This window comes from Lacerta agilis, chromosome 3, assembly GCF_009819535.1.
Source record: "Lacerta agilis isolate rLacAgi1 chromosome 3, rLacAgi1.pri, whole genome shotgun sequence".
NCBI lineage: Eukaryota > Metazoa > Chordata > Lepidosauria > Squamata > Lacertidae > Lacerta > Lacerta agilis.
In genome coordinates this window covers 104,131,283-104,153,791 of record NC_046314.1, presented here as the reverse complement: position 1 = coordinate 104,153,791, position 22,509 = coordinate 104,131,283, and the positions used below count along the sequence as shown (strand labels likewise).

General features: G+C 40.6%; 1 protein-coding gene across 2 annotated transcripts in view; it reads left to right on the top strand.

The window, feature by feature from the left end:
* FBXO11 (F-box protein 11) overlaps nt 1-22,509 on the top strand; it is a 67,490-nt gene that overhangs the window by 43,588 nt on the left and 1,393 nt on the right. For both annotated transcript variants that reach the window (XM_033145061.1, XM_033145060.1), the window contains exons 5-22: nt 1,841-1,970; nt 3,657-3,740; nt 3,828-3,960; nt 8,196-8,302; nt 8,395-8,506; nt 9,611-9,717; nt 9,827-9,964; nt 12,170-12,387; nt 13,058-13,143; nt 13,233-13,327; nt 14,305-14,427; nt 16,493-16,578; nt 18,235-18,311; nt 18,405-18,548; nt 19,062-19,172; nt 21,374-21,481; nt 22,210-22,318; nt 22,410-22,508. In XM_033145061.1, the coding sequence (XP_033000952.1) occupies nt 1,841-1,970; nt 3,657-3,740; nt 3,828-3,960; nt 8,196-8,302; nt 8,395-8,506; nt 9,611-9,717; nt 9,827-9,964; nt 12,170-12,387; nt 13,058-13,143; nt 13,233-13,327; nt 14,305-14,427; nt 16,493-16,578; nt 18,235-18,311; nt 18,405-18,548; nt 19,062-19,172; nt 21,374-21,481; nt 22,210-22,318; nt 22,410-22,508 (2,067 nt within the window). The remainder of the gene's footprint in view (nt 1-1,840; nt 1,971-3,656; nt 3,741-3,827; nt 3,961-8,195; nt 8,303-8,394; nt 8,507-9,610; nt 9,718-9,826; nt 9,965-12,169; nt 12,388-13,057; nt 13,144-13,232; nt 13,328-14,304; nt 14,428-16,492; nt 16,579-18,234; nt 18,312-18,404; nt 18,549-19,061; nt 19,173-21,373; nt 21,482-22,209; nt 22,319-22,409; nt 22,509) is intronic.

The following is a 22,509-nucleotide window of genomic DNA, read 5'->3' as shown; positions in this document are numbered from 1 at the left end:
TTTCTGTTTTGCACACCTGAAGTTGCACTATTATTTTTCTGTAGCTCCTGCCTCCTGTTTCGATTCTGGTTATATAGGGTTCTTCTTGCAGTCTGCCATCTTACATAAAATTTTGTTTATTTAGAATACTTTCCATCCTACATTAAAGTCTGAAGAGGCTCTCAAAGCATCTTACAAAAGATGTAATAAAAATTACAGTTCAAGCCTGGCATCAGGAACAGAAATAGTGTGGTTTCCCTCTGGTGCCAGGATTATAAAGGTGGTACTCCCTGCCCCCTGTCCTTGGTCTTGCCCTTCACCCTTTGAAGATGAGCAGGTGAAATTCACTCGGCCCATGATGGAGGCAAGTCTTTTCTTGCTTGCAGTTGGCACAATTGATTTGTGCCTGCATAATTGTTAAAATACACTTTTAAATATGCAGATGTTGTTTGCCATATGTTCCCATTCACAAAGTGGATTTTTGCTTTGCTTGGCTCAGGTTTTTCAGTACCCCCAATTATGCTCCAAGCCTTGTAAATAATACCAGATCTATATATATACATATACATATATATATATACACATACACACACACACACACACACACACACACACACACATATATATATGCTTTACGTTTCTTACTGCTACCATGCAACTCCTTGCCAACTTCTTCCCTCTAAAAGCTCTAGAATCAGGCATGCATGTTCAAGTAAATTTTAAATACATCCATCTCTTTAACTCTTGGGTTTTACTGATGGAGACCGTCTGATGAGTAGAAAAGTCTAAAAATGGGACACCTCCCACCCAACAGTCAAAGCCTGCTTATTTCATCAAAGAAACAGTAAAAATACTTGTCTTAGGATTTGCACCCTCCAATTTATGAATGGTTCAAGGGAACTAAGAATTGAGTAAAGCAGCATAATAAAAACAGCAACAGGCAGGATAAAGATAAAATTAGCAAACCAGGGGCCATTAAAACAAAACACAAAAATGGTGAGCAGATTAAAAAATAGATCAGAGGCCTCTAAAAGCCTTGGAAATAAGACAGATTTCACCTTGTACCTAAAATGGTAACAAAGGTGCCAGGTTTACAAACTTAAGGAATTCCAGCACATAGCAAGCCAGGCAACATGTGGGATAGAATGCCAGTGTGTGCAGTTGGGGCTGCTGTTCAGACCTTGATTGCAGGAGGAGGGTAGTTTCCAAATAACAGCTAAGGAGCATGCCTAGGCATTTACTCTTGCAGAACACACTCCTTCATATACCATTATATGTGTGCTCAATATATGGCAGGGATGGGGAACTCATGGCACTCCGGATGTTGCTGGACTACAGCTCCCACCATGGACCATGTTGGCTGAAGCTGATGGGATGGGACTTAGAGTCAAACTGTATCTGGAGGGCCACTGATAACCCCATCCCTAGTACATAGCTTGGTCAGGTATCTCTGGATACAGTTAAGGATGCCAGATGGAGCACATCATTCGTTTTTATATAAGAGATAAATGTGCTAAATTTGACACTGTTCAGCAAAATCCTATGCTGTTAAGCACATGTTTAAAACTTTTCTCACACCTAGACACTTACCCAAATAACGGTGCACATCTGGAAACATTGTTACTCTTAATTACTATGCTTTTATCTTAAGTGATACTTCCCAGACTTGTTTAAAATAGGCAGCTCCCTTTGCTTCTCAGCTGTGTTCAGTGGGAAATATACAGTTAGCAACAGCTTGAACATTGCTGAAAGTACTACTTTCAGGTTTCCATTTTTTAATGTAATTTTTGATCCATCCGGTTTATACCTTTGTTGTGTTAAAGTCTATTCACACTTCTGTATTCTGGGTGTCTTTGTTTAGGAAACGACTCTACATGGAAGTATTTGAGTATACACGTCCAATGATGCACCCTGAACCTGGTAAATTTTATCAGATAAATCCAGAAGAGTATGAACACCCAAATCCCTGGAAGGAAAGCTTTCAGCAACTGGTATATATGCCTTTTTTAAAGCTTCCTCATTGTATTTCATGTTGTTTTACAATGTTTCAAATGCTGAAGGGGGTGGAGGGGGAGGTATGTGGTAATTCCCCCTTTTCCATTTTATGGCCTGGTGAGCATTTGGACGTCTCCCTTTTTTGGGGAACCTTTTCCCACTTCAGTTAGAGTGTCTTCACTGAGATCTCAATTCAGTCTCTGCTTCAAAATCAGCACCTCAAATTATTTACATTCAAGGTTCCCCAGCTCTCTATGCCAACTATACTTCCTCATTCTAATCTGACAATTATTCTCCCATACAAATTCATCTTCCTTTGTTCTTCCACTTTTTTGTTCTTCTGCCATAAGACTTCTCATGCTTCAGCAGTGTAACTGACTTTAGCAAGAGTACTCCTCATGAATGAGGCATTGGACTGATTCTCATGTCATAGTAAACATAGTTTAAAAACAAACTATGGTTTTATGTGAATGAATTGCATGCTGGTCAAAAGTTTCTGGGGCACTCCTGGTGCAACTGTACTGTGGATGAAACAAGCAAGAGGCTGTCTTGTTGTGCTGTCTGATTTAGCACCACAAGTGGCTGCCACCACTGTCCAGAGTCATTGTAGGAAGGTGAGACAGAATACAGACTGTAACTAAGTTGGTCCATAATTACATGTCAGGGAACTGTCCCCGGCACAGTGCAGGGTGGTGGAAGGGCTCTCGGGATGTTACAGAGAGCCCCGGCCCCACCTGACCAGCAGCACCTCCTCTTCGAGCGGAGGAAACAGCGAGTTCTCCAGTGGGGAGGGGCAGGCAGCTCCAGGTCCTGAGAGCAGAGGCTCTGGGGAGGTTGGAGAGACCCTGCACTCCCCTCGCTCAGCGGGCGAGGAGGGAGACACGCCACTTCCGGTGCCCCAAGTGCACAGAGGGGTGAAACGCAAGGAGGAGAGGCGGAGATTTGGGATACCAAAACTCTTATGTTGGGGTCACAGCCGGAAGGGGCCACTCCTGGATCCTGCGAGTGACTGATACAGACATGAACTTGTAGCTCCGCACTGAATAGCATGCACATTGCACAATAAACCTCTTAAAAGACGGTTTGGAGTCTTGCCTGGTTACTCACGAGCAGCCACCCCATGGACCTTACCTTACGATAAAGACCAGAAAGCATTATTTCAGGGACAGAAGTCATTTAAATCACCAAATGAGGAGATGAGTGTTGAGTCAAGTACAACAAAGTATCTGAAGGAAAATGAGGATGTGCCAAGATTGCTGCAATCTTGTAATCTACAAAACATGGTGGATCTACATTTTCGCTGTGTTTTGTATGCCCCATCCTGCTTTTTAGCAATGAAGCTCTTGGACATTTGTCATCTTGTGGAATGAGGTGTAGAAACTGAGGAAAATAACTTAGCTCAGGGTTACAGATTTGATTGGAAGGCAAAGTCTTCAGTAAGATTCAGTTCCCCTTCTGTTGGCAAAAGTACAGCTTTTTCACTTGTACCTGAAGCAAGCAACAGATCTTGGATTCCAGATCCACCCATTGAGCATGGTTAATATCAGTGCTCTGAACTCTTTTGAGGAGCCTTGCAGTGCTACACTTGTGTGTGCTGTCTGTCTTTCTCTTTTTAAAATGTAACCCATAGGTCATGCTTCATTGTGGGCTTACCTGAAAATGCTTTCCCCCTCCATTTGCAGTATAAAGGAGCTCATGTAAAGCCAGGATTTGCTGAACATTTCTACAGTAATCCAGCAAGATATAAAGGAAGAGAAAACATGTTGGTAAGTTTTTCTGAATCACTTCAAGTGAATATTGACATGCCTTTCCTGTGGCTATTTGTCTTACAACTACTTCTTGTTTTCTTCTAGTATTATGACACAATTGAAGATGCATTAGGTGGGGTTCAAGAAGCTCACTTTGATGGACTTATCTTTGTTCATTCTGGCATATACACGGACGAGTGGATATACATTGAATCTCCAATCACCATGATTGGTGCAGGTATTTAATTTGAAAGGCATCCTAGTATCAGTAGATAGAGTTCTGATCTCTTGAATGTTTCTGGATAGCAGGGAAAGAAAAGGAAGCATAGATGATGTGACTCCATTGTACTCCATTGTTTCACAGAGCACTTTTTATTGCATTTTTTGGAGGGAGGGGAAGAGCATCTTTAAATTACCTACTGCCCAGATAAAAAGATATAATCTCCCAAGTTCTGTATTAGATTGTAATATGTTTATTTAGAAGAACTACTTTGTTTCTTGAAAAGGTTGTGGAATAACTGCATTTCCACTGGCTAGAAAGGAGGCCACTAATGTAAACAAAAAAATAGACACCCATGTGCTTTATTTGTTATGCTAGAAAAGAGATAGTGGTCAGTACTGAACAATTACTAGCCCTCATCTGAGGTATTGCCAAGAGGTGTAGTATACTGCCTATCACTTTGTGTATCAATTTATGGGACTTCCCTTATGTCATGCTGTAGTTCATCATCATCATCATCATCATCATCATCATCATCATCATCATTTTATTTGTATGCCGCCTTTCCATAGTTAGAACAATGCTCAAGGTGGCTTACAACTTGACAAGATTTACATAATTACCAACATAACAAAAGTCATAAACAATAAATAGAACACATCAAAAGGTACACAACCAAATGGAAAACAATTTCCACATAAATAATAAAATCTAAAACTAAAAATACAACATGTCAATAACAATTTAAAATGACATAAAAAATAAAAACAATTTTTAAAAGGAGCCCTCTCTATCGAGCAGCAGCAGCAACAGTCCTTTATGGAGCCATTCAGGCCCTGCCCCAAGCCAGGTGGAGAGAGGCAGGGCAGGGCCCTTCTGGTTCCCAGCAGGTTAGCCCCAACTTGTTTAGCCCTAAAGATCATGGCGAAAACTCGCTCTCAGCCCTGAATGGTGCAGCTGACTTGTTTCTGCTTAGGTAAAGGTCACAAACTACAGAACGTTTGCCCAAACAGAATGAATGCCAATCTACTGCTAATGAATGTGTTTGTTCTTCTGTCTGTAGTGATGATACATAAGGTGTGTATCTAATACTGTAGAAAGATATATAATTACTAAAGCAATTACGTGCAGACAAACAATGTTAATCAAAAGAAAATACTCTTTCAGTTAGATGACAGCAGGCATACAGGAAGTAACTACTGTAGCAGCAGGGCTGTGATTCTCCACGAATCTGGAGCCCAACCATGCTGCCAGAAATAAGGGGTAGGTGGGTAGGTCTTTGCTCACTTTTCTCTCAGCTTGTCAGTTAAAGAGCTCCTTCCTTGAGAGAGAACTATGGTATTTGATTTCTTTTTTCCTATTAGCTGGTGTCTGTGTGGTGTGTATGCGTATTCCCTTTTAACCAGCTATTTAAAGTAGTTGGCTTGGTCTGCTTTATTTATTTGCAGCATTTTTCTAGAAAGTGTGCACAATATTTTTAAACCATAAAATAAAAATAATCGTAACATGAACAGAAAATCAAACACTTGATTAAAACAATGTCAGAATAAAGCCAGTAGGGCCCAAGGTCTAAAATCATTCAAACGGTGCCTAGCAAAATAAAAATGTCTTCACCACACACCAAAAAGACCACACTGTTAGGTGTCAGGTGAGCTTCCACTGAAAAGTTCTCTTTGTTAGCCATGTGCCTTGTCTTGATCAGCAGGGACACTTAATCAAGGGCCTCTGAAGATGGTCCTAGGGTCTGTGCAGGTATTTGTGAGCAGAGGTAACCCCATAATTTTGTATTTGGCCCAGAAATGAATTGGAAGCCAGTGCAAACGTTGAAGTAGTTGTGCAAGATGAGCGTATTGACCAATTTTGCTGCTCTGTGTCTGATAATCTGAACTTTCTGGACCATGTTCAGAGGCAGTGCAGCCACAGTAAGCCAAGCAAGTTGTTAATGAGATGCAGTTAGTTGGTAGGTCAGCCTAAGACGATGTGAGGTGCTTTGAGACAACATATCTTTTCAGCAACAATACTGGCTGCAAGAGCACAATTGGTCTACGAATCTGCTCCCTTGGGGGAAGTTCACCCCCCTCCAAAACAAGTTGGATACCACTCAACTGGGGCAATCAACAGTATTTACTGTATATTCTGGCGTATAAGACTACTTTTTAATCCAGGAAAATCTTCTCAAAAGTCGGGGGTCATTTTATATGCCGGGTGGAGAATCTGTGGTCCAGTATATCTCAAACTCTATATTTTAACTGGAAAAGTTGGGGGTCGTCTTATACGCCCAGTCGTCTTATACGCCGGAAAATACGGTACATCTTGTTTGGATTGACTATAACTACTTTGCTCACAAGTATTAAGAGGAGAAATTCTAAAGCTACATGAAGTAAATATTTTCTATACTGAATCTAGCTTGTAGGTCCTTTCATTGTGACAGATACTTAAGTTGCAAACTTGCACTTCTGCCATCAAAATCAGAATGTTGGATTGTGGCTTTCTGCTCCCCCTGCTGGCTTCTTAAGAATAGTACACATGTTCTTGAAATAACATCTGACTGCTTCAACCAACTCAATACCTTGGCTCTCGAACAGAATGACTTCCGGAAATCTTCAAAAACCAAGATGCAGCTTCCAGTTGGCTGCAGGAGCGTCCTGCAGCCAATCAGAAGCCACGCCAGACATTTGGCATCCGAAAATCATTTGAAATCCGGAACACTCACTTCTGGTTTTTGATCGTTCGGGAGACTAAACGTACAAGTTTCAAGGCGTTTGGCAACCAGGGTACGACTGTACAGGTGAAGCTCAAAAAATTAGAATATCGTGGAAAAGTCCATTTATGTAAGCAATTGTTTTCTTTAGCTATTGGAGCTTAATATATGAGATAGACTCATGACATGCAAAGCGAGATATGTCAAGCCTTTGTTTGTTATAATTGTGATGATTATGGCGTACAGCTGATGAAAATCCCAAAGTTGGAATTGTTAATTTGCAGTTCTCATCAGCTGTACGCTATAATCACCTTTAGTTTCACCTTTTAAGTTGAATTACTGAAAGAAATGAACCTTTCCACAATATTCTAATTTTTCGAGTTTCACCTGTATATTGGTTTAAACCAGGGGTCAGCAAACTTTTTCAGCAGGGGGCCAGTCCACTGTCCCTCAGACCTTGTGGGGTGGGCAGACTATTTTTTTTTGGGGGGGGGGTGAAATGATGCAAGAGCACCATGAGCCCTGGTGGCTGCTTACCTGTGTCTTGTGAGCAGCAGGGGCTGGCGACGGCAGCAGGATGATGAGCAGTGTGCGAAAGGGCTCCGGAGAGGGGCTGCTTAAAATGGTGGCCGCTTGCACGCTGCTGCTGCCGGCACCAACAAAGCCCAGCCCCCTTCCTCCTCTAGGCAGGGTGGGGAGAAGCCAGGAGGAGGGAGGGAGGGGGAAAGAATGTGTCTGCTGGCGATCCACGCAGCGATTCCTGGACCGTCTGCATGCCGGATCCAGAAGGCAGTTGGGCCTGATCCGGCCTGCAGGCCTTAGTTTGCTGACCCATGGTTTAAACTCATTTGGATACTAGTAAATGTTGGGGTCCATTTGTTGTAAACTGTCTTAAAAATAATAATGAAGAAGTGTGTAAAAAGGTTTTGGAGAAATAAGGAGTCATTAACTAGCATTAAATGTCTTGGAATTTATTCAATAAAGCTAATATTTTAGCTTCATAGTTAAAAATAGAAACAGGGATCTGTTGTCTGTGAGGGATGCTTTAGTAGCATCCTGCATGGCTGATCATTCATTGAGCAGGGATTGGACTAGATGACCACCAAAGTCCCTTCCCTGCACATCCCTGATGGTCTAGTAGTCAGGATTTGGCGCTCTCACCAAGGCCCCTTCCAACTCCAAAATTCTTTGAGTCTAATTTAAGGTATAGCATTAAAGCAGATTCTTCAGCAAATACATAATGATTGCTATAGAAATCACAGTTGACACTTTAGTCTATTAGCTTTTAACTGAAGAAATGTTTCTATCTAAACAGTTGGTCTGTTGTGAATTGGACTTCGGTAAAACTTAACAGAAAGAGCCTTCTATTTCTTGTAAAATGAACTTACTGAATGAATCTGAGACTGAATGTCTGTACTTAAAAAGCCAGAGCTGTTATCCTGAGTCACAATGGAAGTATAAAGCTTATTGCTGGAACAATGTAATTGTAGGTTGTATTGGAAATATGCGGTGCATTTTCAACCTTCAGCTTTATTGTTATTTCCCCCGCCAGCACCTGGGAAAGTGGCAGATAAGGTCATTATAGAGAACACAAGAGATTCAACCTTTGTCTTCATGGAGGGATCTGAGGATGCTTACGTTGGTTATATGACAATCAGGGTAAGAAACATGGGAGCAAGCACTTAAGTTGAAATTACTTGAGTTGAAAGAAATGGATGGCTTGTAACGAGTTTTATTGTATTTGCTTTCAGTTTAACCCTGATGATAAATCTGCACAACATCACAATGCTCACCACTGCTTAGAGATTACAGTCAACTGCAGCCCAATAATAGACCATTGTATTATTCGAAGTACTTGTACAGGTTAGTAACTTCTCTGTTAAAACTGTCATGAAGTAACAGGTGTACATGATGCACAAGGGCTGGAGACCAAACAACTAGGCATCTGCCCCCGAAGGTGATCAGCCATCCAACCGTGCCTTCTCCTGCCCATCACTGCTGGAATTGGGAAGCATCTTGACCACTCCCTTATACCTGCCCTCCCAGAATCATTAACCCACCACCATTCACCCAATATGCAGCTAGGGGATTGGACCACAGAATAGTAAACTAAGACCCAGTACTACATGTGTCCCACACCGTCAGAAGTAGACGTTAAATCTCCTAGCTACTCTCCTCCCCCTGCCTCTCCCCCTGTTCTTCCACTAAGGAAGAACTCCACCAAACCAAACTTCCTTCAACCAGGTTCTCACCCTCATTGAGGATCACAGGCCTATTTCATGCAGTGCCTGGGCTACACTTCTGTAGTCTCAGGGACAGCATGGGGTTGCCCCTGTGTCTCCCCGAAGTGACTACCCAAAGTGGCTGACTCCACCATTTGCAGCAGCAAGTGCTGCTATAGTAAGGCAGGCCCTAGACCACGCCTGTATCCGCACAAACACTCCTACCTGCAGCTAGATGATACACAGGTCAAACAGCTGTTGTAATGTGCGCTCGCTCTCTCTCTCTCTCTCTCTCTCTCACACACACACACACACACGCACACGCACACACACTTACACTTGCTCACTTGAAGAGCAAACCAGGCAAGGACCAGGACGGTGCAAACTCAGCCCCCCCCCCCCAAACTCCCTGTTTCTCCATGGGTCTGCTCACATGGTGTAGCTGTGAGCAAGCGAGGTAATGAATTAGCTGGCTTGGGGCAGGGGCATGCACTGGCCACACAATCCCTCCTAAGCCCTCTGCTTTGGCTCAGGATTCATCTGAAGCCATTTCATGTCCCTACTATCTAGTTTATCCTAAAAGGGCAAGCCAAGATAATTGACAAGAACCTAGCCAAGTTCATTCAGTGTTTCCAAGTTATTTCATTTTCTTTTATTATTTTTAGTGGATGATGCAAGTTGTAGGTCTCTTATGAAGGCAGATCTAATTCCAGTTTTTAAAATGTAAATGTTGTTTCCTCTGCAGTTGGTTCTGCAGTCTGTGTTAGTGGTCAAGGAGCTTGTCCCACTATCAAGCATTGCAACATCAGTGATTGTGAAAATGTTGGTCTCTACATTACAGATCACGCACAGGTGAACACCCTTTCCCATTTTTCTCTCCCTCCTCCCCATTTTTTCCCCGCCTTGCAAAAATAAAATTGCCTGATCCATCTTCAATTTACACTATTTTCTGATATTTTAGGGAATATATGAGGACAATGAGATCTCCAATAATGCATTAGCTGGGATTTGGGTCAAAAACCACGGAAACCCTATTATTAGAAGGAATCATATTCATCATGGGCGCGATGTTGGTGTTTTCACGTTTGACCACGGCATGGTAATGTATACTTTTCCTTTTGAAGGGAGCTTATGGGGTGGGTGAGGTGTGCATATTTCTGTGGGAAAAGTGAGCTTTTGTGAGTGTTAAAGCTGCTTGTTTTTTTCCACCTGTTTCCAGTATGGTGGTTTCTCTTTTGCATGGCACTCAAGTAAATAATGTACATTGGAGACTATTGAGACCCAGAGCAGAAGTAATGTCTGGTTAGAAGACTGGGAATGTGCAGCAGGTTCCCTCACCCATGTGAATGCTTGCCTCCATTGCCTTATTAGCATAATCTTTGGTGAAGTGCTACATCTTCACAAGTGCTGGCTACCATTACTTTTTAAACCAGGGTTTAGAATGGGTGTTTCAGCTGCTTCATGTACGTCAGCCTCTTGGCACAATAGGTACCAAAAATTGGAACTGTGTTCCTAAAGCAGAAGGACAATACCTCCTCAAAAGCAGGCCACTGAAATTCTGACATTCATGCCACCTCCCGCCCTGCAGGCTAGGTTTTATAATTGGATTTGGAGGTTAGGTGTAGGATTGATATGGAATAGTGTCTTATATCCCTCACTGTCTCTTCATACATCTTCAACAATGATGATCACAAGATCATTTTTCTTTGGAGACCTTCTCCCTCAATCTTTGGTTGGTGCATTACATTCAGCTCCTTTCCACATCATATTTCAAAAACTGGGAACAGAATTCCAATTATGCGAAGATTCTTGATGTTTTATTTTCAGCTTGCCCTTCACCTGCTGCTTTGTTCTGAAATTATTGTTTTGCAGTGTTTGTGTTAGTACTTGTTAGGGCTGATTTACATTTGCCAGGATATACTTGACATATTATTATTATTATTTAGTTAAAGTTTATTGTACTAGCCAAAGGCCATGACAAATCCATACAATCACAAACAGTATAAAATATAACACAAACAACTTCAAATAAAAACAGTAACTAGAAATTATTAGAGAGGCAATAACAGAGGAACTACCATGGCTACACTAACTGAGTTTCAGTTTAGTCCACTGTATTCCCCTTACAATTTACAGCTCCTTTTTTGCCACCAAAGCCAAGAAGACCTCTTATGTGTCACTACAGCATTGTTGTTACTCAGCAGCCACTTTCCTGTACAAACAGGGGTTTTAGAAAGTGTCGCCTCGAATCTGCGTATAATGGCAATTGCCCCATATGAAAGAAAATGTTGCCATGAGGCATCAATGTGGCAAAATCACCTGGTATTGACTTTGTAACATTGAACTTTAATGTGAGGATGTTAATTGGTTAACAATGCCTTGGCATTGACTATTCTCTGCAAGACTCTAGGTTGGTTCAGATTTAACACTAAGCCATAGTTTCGGATTATGAGGATGAGCCTTGGTGAGTCTTATGCCCCCTCCTGCTTCAAACCAACCACAATAATTCAAAAGCTTTCAATTCCATTTTAGACTAACTTCCTATTGCTGTGTGGTCTAAGACCAAAGACACCTGGATAGCTCAGCCGGTTAGAGCCTGATGCTGATAACGCCAAGGCTGCAGGTTTGATCCTCATATGGGGCAACTGCATATTCCTGCATTGCAGGGGGTTGGACTAGATGATCCTCCTTCCAACTACAATTCTATGATTCTATGGTTAATCTACGGCTAGTAGAAATAAGGCAATTTAATGCCACAGCTCATTAAACTGGCTTGCTTTTATGAAATATAGTGAATATTAACCACAGTGTAGGGTTTGAAAAGCACACTTCAGTCTAAAACCTTTTTATCCCATAGTTATTACAGATGGGGTAGCATGTGAGCCATATAACTCACACTGTTCACAGCTAACGTGGCCAGCGATCAGGCATGGGTAGTACAAAAAACAACTGGGGACATGAGGTTGGAAAAGTCTGTGCTAAATCATAGTTTGTGGTTATGTTACACTTAAACAGTGTGCTAGTGTTATGTCCAACTCTGAAACCAAAGAAATGGGCCTGTTTTCTAGTGCAATACTTGAAGTGCTTTTACAGTTGTTCAGATTGAGCATGCAGTCTGTCTTTTAAAAATTACTCTGTAAGCCAACATGAGCACTTGCAGTTTTAAAGAAATAATAGATAGAACAGTCTAAATGTTTTTTTGCGCAGTACCATCTTTATTATAATGTCAGGTAGCTGGGAGGGTGGAAAAAGACCCACCCAATTATATTTCCTCACCACTCCCCATTTTCTTCCTTGTTTTCAGGGTTATTTTGAAAGCTGCAACATACATAGAAATAGAATAGCTGGTTTTGAAGTGAAAGCTTATGCCAACCCTACGGTAGTTCGTTGTGAAATCCACCATGGTCAAACCGGAGGAATCTATGTTCATGAAAAAGGAAGAGGACAATTTATAGAAAATAAGATCTATGCAAACAATTTTGCAGGTGTATGGATTACTTCAAACAGTGACCCAACAATAAGGTACCTGTCTTTATTTTGGCCTAGATTATCAAGCCCTTGGACAGAAGTGGGGACTGGCCCACCCTCTGTGGGCCATTTTTGACAAATGGGTAGCGTCACCACCTGTCAGTCACATGACATCAGGTAATTCAACTTCAGTTGAAGAATCAGCAGTGCACTCTTTAAGTGCGCTCTGGATTCTTCCTTTCTTCTTCTGTAGCCCCAGCTTGAATTTAAGCTGTGGCTACAAAGATTCCAGCCAAAAGAAGAATTCAAGCCTTATTTTTTGCTAGGGTTTGGCTCCACTTGAGAGCTCTGACCCTATTCCAGCAGGTCCTGCATTTGGAATCAAATTTAGAAGGCACCAAATGCAAGTCCTGCATTCAGAGGAACAATCAGAGGCTCATCAAAGGAAACATGGATGGCATTGTAGTTGCCACTGATATTTGAGGATCATCTGATTTCTAAACCATCATGCAAGTCCAGCCCCGTAAGCTTTCTAGATGGGGACTACCTGGGAACGTCATAAAAATCATTCTAAGCTGTTAGAGTGAAGAGCAGTGTTTTGCGTAATAAAAATTAATTAGTCTTCCATTTAGAAGTCACACTTCTGAGTACACTGTACAGCCTATGTATGTTTAGATTATGTTGTGTTTAATAACATCTGTTTTCTCTGGCTTTTGCACCTTAGGGGTAATGCAATTTTCAATGGTAATCAAGGTGGAGTCTACATATTTGGTGATGGAAGAGGCCTTATTGAAGGAAATGACATATATGGTAAAAAAAATGAATATTTGCTTTGCTGCATTTGATACTCCTTGTGTCCATGTTCCATATTTTTCTTCATACTTAACCTCTTTTAACAGGAAATGCATTAGCAGGGATACAGATTCGGACTAATAGCTGTCCCATTGTTCGACACAACAAGATTCATGATGGCCAACATGGCGGTATTTATGTGGTGAGCATCTCTGTGTGGTTTTGATGTGAACTCAGAAGTATTTTCGCTAGAGCCCTTTTCAGGCATTCAAAATGTGGAATGTAAATGTGTGGTTGGGGAAAGTACCTGGAAGGGAAAGCTTGTTAAACATATTAATCTGGTATGGTTTTTAAAAAATGTTTGCTTGAAAGTGTTGGCAGTTTGGCATCTTTAACCCCTAAACGTTTGAAAACTTGTCTTGGGTTACTAGGACACTTTAAGTCTCACCAAAATGAAGAAGTCATGATTAGTCCACAAATTGAGGTTAGGGCCTGATTGTCAACCTGCATAAGTTAGATTGTTGACATAACATTTTTCTTTCTTATGCTATAAAAAGAGGGTTTTAAAAATTCATGGAGGGTGAGGCTATGGTCTACTCCCACATGCAATATGCTTCTATATCAGTTGCTGGGAGGTGCTGATGAGGAGAGAGTGTTGCACTTGTGACCTGCTTGCAGGCTTCACCTAGCATTTGGCTCTGGCTACTATGAGAACAGGATCCTGGAGCAGATTGGCTTTCGGTCTGATCCAGCAGGGTAGTTCTTGCATTCATATTTTCCAACATTGGCTAACTGATTTTGATAAATTAAAGCATTGAAGCAGATTCACTCTTTCTAATAGTGAATTAAAATGGAGAATGCTGCCAAGATTGTGGGCAAAAACGTCTTGTTAAGGAACTAGAGGGCAATATCTGCATGCTTGGCATAACTTTGAGGACTGCAAAAGTAAAAAACAACAACCTTTTTTTAAAAAAAGGGGTGATCCCCAAACACCCCAATGAGGACTAAGCATGTTCAGTAACCACCAAATGGTAAGTTACAGTTGGAAAAGAAAAATTAGCTGGCTACAAAGAGAGTTGAAGGAACAGGGCTGCAGCTGAGGTAGGAGGTAGGAACATTTAAAAATAAACCTTTTTTGCAGGTCCTGCTTGTGTTTACCAGTTTTTGTTTTGCTTTCAGCATGAAAAAGGCCAAGGTGTGATTGAAGAAAATGAAGTTTACAGTAATACCTTGGCTGGAGTCTGGGTGACAACAGGAAGCACACCAGTGCTGAGAAGAAATAGAATACATAGTGGTAAACAGGTATGTCCCGCCTTAATATGTGGGTGGCAGTAATACTGATTTCAAACTCTTTACCAGATGACTGGATTTTAAAAAATGTGAAATTTAAAGAAACGACATTTGGATTTTTGCATTCCAAATTGCATGGTTTCTTAAAAAGTGAAAATGCTAGCGGTTGCATCCACTTAAGTCTTGGTTAGAGTATCTGCATCAGCCTCCATTGTGAAGAGCACCTATCACCAGCCTTGGTTGGTATGTGTCAGGAGTAGCCTAGCTACTCACGAGGAGAGGGAGAGAGGAAGCCCTGCTCAGGAGCAGGGCAGGGAGAGCTGCTCTTCAAGGGAAGACAGCTCACAAAGCTATAGGGAACCCGAGCCCCTTTTGCAAACGGACTCCTCCTCCTCCTCATCCAGCTTATCACAGGAATTGTCTCCAAGCGAGGGAGCGGAGCAAGTGCTCCGTGACACTGCTGAAAGACCCAGCACCACCAGCCAGACAAGATCGGACAGAAGCCCACAGCTTCCGACACAGGCACAGCGCAGGGGGGCTAGAGGACCCAGGAGACGATCGTTTCAGGGTGCTGAAAATCTGGTGTTGGGCAGGGAACCAAAGGAATGTACTTCCGGATTCTGATGGTGATTGGGTCATGTTTTTGACTAGCTCCGCTTGTAAATAGCAATGCTTAATAAATAGCTTCAGTTTTTCAAAAGAGGCTTTGTTGTTACTCATGAACAGTGCTGGGGAAGATCCTGACAGTATGTCAACTGTGCCCTTTCCTAGACATAGATAGCTTGGCCTCTGTGACTCATGCACTGGTAGCCTAACATTTATACTCTTGTCATGCCCTGTGTGGAGCTTCTCTTACAACTGGTTTGGAGGGTGCAGCTAATGCAGGATGCTGCAGCCCATGTGGTGAGTAGGGCTGCTTACCAGGCACATACCATGCCAGTGCTAAGGGACTTTGCCCTGTCTGCCTATTAGCCACAGAACAAGTTTTAAGCTCTTGTTACTTAGATATAAAACTTAAAGACTCTGGACCAGGTTACCAGAAAGACTGGCTTCCCCTCCATTGCCCAGAAAGGGCATTAAATTCAACAGGTGTGGAATCCTGCTATTCTCAACGCCCCCTGGTGATTGGCTTGTGGAGACACAGAGGGGGCTATTTCACTGGTAACCACAGTGTTATGGAATGCAGACACTGCTGAAATGTGGTCGGCCCCATCTGTGTTGGCATTCTGGCTCTGGAAGATGCACCTGTTTGGGATTGTTTCATTGCATATTTAAATCATTGACATTTATTTTGTTTAATGACATTGTTTGTGTATTTTAAATGTGTATTTTCAATTCTGTGTACAGTAGGTTATTTTTGTTTTGTAAACAGTTTAGAAACCATTTTGGCATTAAGCGGTATATGAATAGATATAACAATACAACCAAGTATTCTCTTAAGCCACTGTTAAGTAATGTGGATGTAAGCATGTTAGCTCTGCAGTTAATCACAATCTAAACTGAATCTGTGTCTGTATTAGATTCATGTTGAATGAGGCTTTTCTCTCTAATTGAAAAACCAGTTTGATCATTTCTCAGATATGAATATTTATACTATGCCTCCCAAACACAGGCATTTCATTTTTACCTGATGAAAATAGATCGTTCTTGTTGGTCAATAAGCAGAAAGGAGCAATACTGGGAACAAGAAAAGGAAAAAAAAATCCCCAGTGTGTTGGTTCCTATATTCCCATATTTAACTTTACAAAGTCTCATGTATGGGATGCTGGTCATAATTATGAAAGACCCTGTATAGGAATATTTTAAATACAATCTCTCTACAGGTTAAAAAAAGGAAAGCATGCAAAATGTACCGGTATTCAGAGTAACAAAGATGTGAGGCCTAGTTATAAAAATAAAACAGTGTTTACCTGTTTTAGTAGTCAGATTTACACTGTTCTTCAGGAAATACATGAAGTAGTATTAGTGAGATACTTGATTTAATCAAGCTCTTTTCTTCCCGGTTTAAATCATGGCTTTAAATTGCCATGATATAAAAAATTATTTACCATTTCCCAATGTCTTTTTAATGCTCCAGGTTGGTGTTTATTTCTATGACAATGGACATGGAGTGTTGGAGGACAATGATATTTATAACCATATGTACTCAGGGGTTCAAATCAGGTAAAGTATATCTTAATATGTTTTGCTTCAAAATGCTTTTTTTAATATATAAACCAGTTGTCTTAAGTCAGTGAATTGTCAACTTTTCTCCCCATCTTAACAATTGCACTACATAGTTACTTTAGATTTGGCTGTTTTTCTTTCCTGCCCACTGGTAGTAGCTCTTACCTTGGGCTTGAAATTGTTGGAAGCGTCAGACCCATGTCTTACAATGACTAGTTTTGTATTTGGCCTGGGAGACGGATTCTGTTCCAGGAGTGGAGAACCCCTAAGATGCCAGCACTGGAGTGGATACAGTCCAGTGCCCTGGCGAGGTTACAAATCACCCCATTCCTGGTCATCAGAATCATCATTTTATGAGAAGGGATGGTGTGATAATTAAGCTACCTCTGTGGGCATATAAGAGAGAAGGAATGTTCGGTGGTCACACCTAGAGAGCTGGCCATGAGTGAGTGCAACCCCAAGCCAAGGAGGTTAGCAACCCCTGTTCTGATCTAACATTTGTCAAGACTTTATTGGATGACCTCAGAGTAAGTACCTGTCTTTTATCCTCATTTTTCTGTCTGCAAAATAAGAGTTCATTTTACAGAGTTCTTGGTTTTCATCAAAAAAATAATACACACTTAATTCACCAAGTGTGACATATGAATTATATTCTCCCTTCCCTTTTAAGCACAGTGAAGAGCTGCAGGCTGATGAAAAAGAATGGGAAAGTCCTTCCGTGCACATAAGCAGTTTCTTAACTTTCATCATAGAGCACTCATACTTGAAAGATTTTTTCCATAGCTAAAAATACTCTTCAGTTTCTCAACTTTTCAGGGTATGGTATAGAGTCACTTTAGAACATGAGAGGTGCCATAAAAAATTAATTGTAGACATATATGCCCCATTCTATCCATTGTTCTTTATAGTGCAGTATAAAGATATACTGGGTGTGTTCAGATGGTAGGCACCCGAGGGCCGAGACTAAAAGGGTGGGGGTGAGGGTGTTCACAATTATTTCCAGTAATATTGAAAAGGAGTGGGTAATATAAGGATGTGGGAATGCTAGCCAAGAAAAAAATTGCACCTTAATTAAGAATTTAAGCTCCCCCTTCAGTATTTAAAAAATAAAATAAAAATGAAGAGAACATCTGGTGCAGCCATGTACATAGATTCAGAACCTTTATCTGCCAGAACATTACTTTGCGAGTCTGGATTTGGTTCATAGCATAGGAGAGATTCTGCATTCAGCTAAACAGGGATCTCGTGGTCTCAGGGATTGTTTTCTATACATGGTGAGAGGAGAAGGTATAGGAAGAAATGTATGAGTGCCTGACGTACTCTAGGCTTATCATGCAGGTACTTAAATCTTTCTTGATTGTGAAAAGGCAGGGGAAGTCAAATGTCAAGATTTGGAAATAGAATTTTTTTTTGTTAGGTATATAAATAAGAAGAAGAATCCTGGCAATATATGTATTTGTATTTGTTTTGTATTTGTAGGTGTGGGTCTGGGTGTGTGTTGTATTATGAAAATGCTAATAAATTCTTCATAAAAAAAATCTTTCTTGATTGTACAATGCTGATAATGCTTTTTAAATCATCTAATGTAGTTCATGTCACCTGTACAAAATAATAAGCTATTTCTGAGTAACCTCTTTGTTTGCTTATGTACAGAACTGGAAGCAACCCCAAAATTAGGCGCAACAAAATTTGGGGAGGCCAGAATGGTGGGATTCTTGTTTATAATTCTGGTAAGCTTCCCCTCTACTTAATTCTTATAATTTAAAATATGAGGCCGTTTCACCCTAATGCAAAATCTTGATGTTTTATTTTATGTTTGAAAGGGCTCGGCTTTATAGAAGACAATGAAATTTTTGATAATGCAATGGCTGGAGTTTGGATTAAGACAGACAGCAATCCCACATTAAGAAGAAACAAAATCCATGATGGAAGAGATGGAGGCATATGTATATTTAATGGGGGCAGAGGTACCACTCCACTCACTTTTATCATGTTTACTTTTAGCCAGAGTGATGCCTTTTAAAAATAAAATGAAGTCTTGGTTCTCTTTAATCAACTGTCTCTGTGACCATCTTTTGATCCTTTGAGAAGCTGTTTAGTCATATTTAATATAAAAAGGAGCTGTAATTCTCTATTTAGCCACCAAGAATATGTCTGCATTGCAGGATCAAAATTTCACTAGCTAAACGGTGGCCTTTTCTGAGAGAGTTCCAAGTTGTGGTTGAAGAAAAAATATGTAAAACCCCTTCTTCCTGTTCAGATAACCAAGCTACATTTTTCTAATTCAAATAGCTGTTGGAGTTCAGCTAATTCCCACTTTCTGCAGAAAACATTTGTGTTAATATTTGAATATGTCTATATTCTAACTTTTAAAAAGCAATATATCTACCATCACCCCAAAAAATTACTGTACTCAGTATTTATTTTCTGTGCTTGTAAACAAAACAAAATTCAGACTGATTATTTTTGTTCTCTCTTAGGTCTCCTTGAAGAAAATGATATCTTTAGGAATGCACAAGCTGGGGTCCTTATCAGCACAAATAGTCATCCTGTGTTAAGAAAAAATAGAATATTTGATGGATTTGCTGCTGGTTTGTATTTGACTTATATTGTCTTTATATAAAGAATAGTGTTAAGACATCAGATCTAGAAGTGTTTCAGTCATTTGCAAATATTCTGATATTTTATAATGTCTTAAAATCACCAGTGAACTTTTGTATTGTCCAAAATATCAGTGGTGGTTTTCTTTTTTCTCCCTTAAAAACTACTGGTTAGCCAGGCCACCCATGTTTTAAATGGCCAACATTTTGGACAAGGAGGAAGAGAGAGCACATTTTGCCAGAAGTGAATAGCTGAATTAGTAATTTAACAGGCAGCTCTTTCTTTCACTGTTGGATATTTAGACTTTATTTAAATCATTTTGAAACCTCCTTAATATTTCAAAACTTTCATGAAAAATGTAAACTTTTGTGTCTATTTTTCTTTAGAAGTTATAACTTCTCACACATTCAGCGTATTTCTTCCTTCCTCCACCTTAAACCATAGGTGATGTCAAGCATTTGTAAATAATGCATAGGCCTTGTTAGTTACATTTCATTTTTTCACTGTGCATTATCATTTATTTTTTACCAGTGGTTAAGGGCCATAGAGAAGCAGAATTTTTAGGAAGGATTGACTTTGGTGATAACTTCAAAGCAGCCTGTAATTTCTCACAGGGCTGTAGTATCTGCCCAAGGTGTTATTCTACAAAGCACTCTCATTAATTATTGTTTGACCGATTTCCAGTCATTACTTTGCACAGCCCTCTGTGGCAGAACAACAACAACAATTTTATTTATACCCTACCCATCTGGCTGGGTTTCCACAGCCACTCTGAGAAGTTTACAATATATATAAAAACATAGTAAAACATTGAGCATTAAAAACTTCCTGATACAGGGCTGCCTTCAAATGTAATCATTTTTTATTTTTTTTAACCATTCAAGGAATAACTGGCCACTGCCAGCATGGTGGTGATGCATTTTTGCTTCCCCACTCACGTCAAATCTTGAAGGAAAAAGCGTCTTTGCTAGGCAGAAACAACATGGAGTAACATGCCACAATACAAATAGCTCCATGGTATATGCTGGAGCTGTAACAATGAAGCAAGCGCGGGAGGTGATGAGCACAGCGGGAGAAAAACTCCCAACAAGTCCAGTCATACACGGGTACATTGCCAGATCTGAGTGAAGAAAGCGTACTTCACCTCCATTGCTTCCTCAGTTTGTCATTCAGTAGAGTTGTTCCAAATAGCTGTGGGTCTATATCTACTGGCTCTAGCAAGGTGTTACGAGCATAAAATTGCTTGGATCTGCTGCAATTTGGACTCCACCTTTTTTTGTTTGCTGTTCAGTAGGTTTCAGTTGCTTTGGCCCGAGAATATGTACAGCGTGCTTTGTCAGTTAGTGTGCAGCTACTGTTAGCCTATAAAATCATGCAAGGAGGAGACAGCTGGTAGGGCCAGGTTATTCATGCTTTGCTTTGAGAGGTGGCGGTAAGACCATTCTTGAAGAAACTTGGCTTAGTTTTAGGCCAGCGGCAGATGTCTCCTTGAGAGGGTGGTTGTCAACCAGATCCAGGTACTTTCGAAGGAGACTCATTTTCTTAGTCCAGTTCAATCAAGATTCAGGCCTGCTTTTGGCTCAGAAACTGTCTTGGTCGCCACCCTGTATGACTTGTGTTGGGAGACAGAGAATGCAATAATCTCTGCATCTTTCAATACCATCAGCTTTGGAATCCTGGGATAACTGGCTGTGTTGGGGAATGGGGGGACCATATTGCAGTGGTTCTGATTCTACTTGGACAGCCAGTTCCAGAATGTGGTCCTCAAGGGAGATTGTTCAGCCCTGATTCTCTAGTATGGGAATTGATTCTGTTTCCCATGCTATTAAACAGTGGGGTGTGGGGTCATACAGGGTCTGTGGTTAATTGACTTGAGGGCCAATAAACTGAAGCTTCATCTAAGACTGAGATGTTCCTAGGTGGTGGTTTTCCTGTCCAGCTGAGTAGTATGCAGCCTGCTCTAGATGAAAACTCCAAAGAGCTATTATGAATTATTGTTTTATAATCATTCAAGTAGCAATTAACTGAGGCAAGAAGCATTTTAATACTTTTTTAAGAGTGCAGTTTCTGCTAATTAACTAGTATACTATTTCTCTTTGGATAGTACCAGAAGAGTCAAAAAAATTGTTGACACAGCTAAATACATCAAATCTCATTTTCTGCTAAACTAACATTTTCCCTCTAATTTAAGGTATTGAAATAACAAATCATGCAACTGCAACTTTAGAAGGCAATCAGATTTTCAATAACCGGTTTGGAGGTTTATTTCTAGCCTCTGGAGTCAATGTGACAATGAAAGGTATGTTAAATTATGCTCATTTGTAATTTGTAAGTTACTGAAACTGTTACTGAAACACTTTATAAAGGGATACACAATGAAAATGAAACCCCACATTTAGAAACTTGCTTTGACAACTTCTAAATTAGCCATTTGTGATCATTGTTTTGGTAGTTCAGTTTAAACAAACCTCTTCCATGCAAAACTATTAATGTGTCTGACATACACTTCCTAGCAGTAGCAATGTATTTTCTATTAGTATTTGTTTTGTGTGAACAGCAGATGCAGCAATATTGGTGAAGAGTAAGTACTGTGTTAAAACCTGTAGTCGTACCCTGGAACCCGAACACCCTGGAACTCTGATGTTTTGGCTCCTGAACGCTGCACTCAGAAGCGATTGTTCCGGTTTGCGAGCGTTTCTTTGGAACCCAAATGTCTGACAGGGCTTCCACAGCTTCTGTTTGGCTGCAGAAGCTTCCTGCAGCCAATCAGAAGCTGTGATTTGGTTTCTGAACATTTTGGAAGTCGAACTGACTTTCGGAATGGGATTCCATTTGACTTCTGAGGTACGACTGTACTGCAAAATTCCATCGTGTGTAAGCTTAAATCCTAAGGGGGTTGTGTAATCTTATTTCGGAACAAATCCAGTTGTTGGATCAGAGGTTTTCAGTCATGCTATAGCTCATGCACTATAGAATGGCTCACTATGCCGCGGTAAACTGTTAAATCTGATCACTGTTTTATTGCAGATAACAAAATAATGAACAATCAAGATGCCATAGAAAAAGCTGTCAGTAGAGGCCAATGTTTATATAAAATATCAAGTTACACCAGCTACCCCATGCATGATTTCTATAGGTAAGCAAGTATGGGATCTACTTTTCCCACAGCTTAATGTTTGCATGTTTAAAAAATGGATCCGTTTTAAATTGTTAACATTGCATTTTAGATGTCACACTTGCAACACCACAGACCGCAACGCCATATGCGTAAACTGTATTAAGAAGTGCCATCAAGGACATGATGTGGAATTTATTAGGCATGATAGG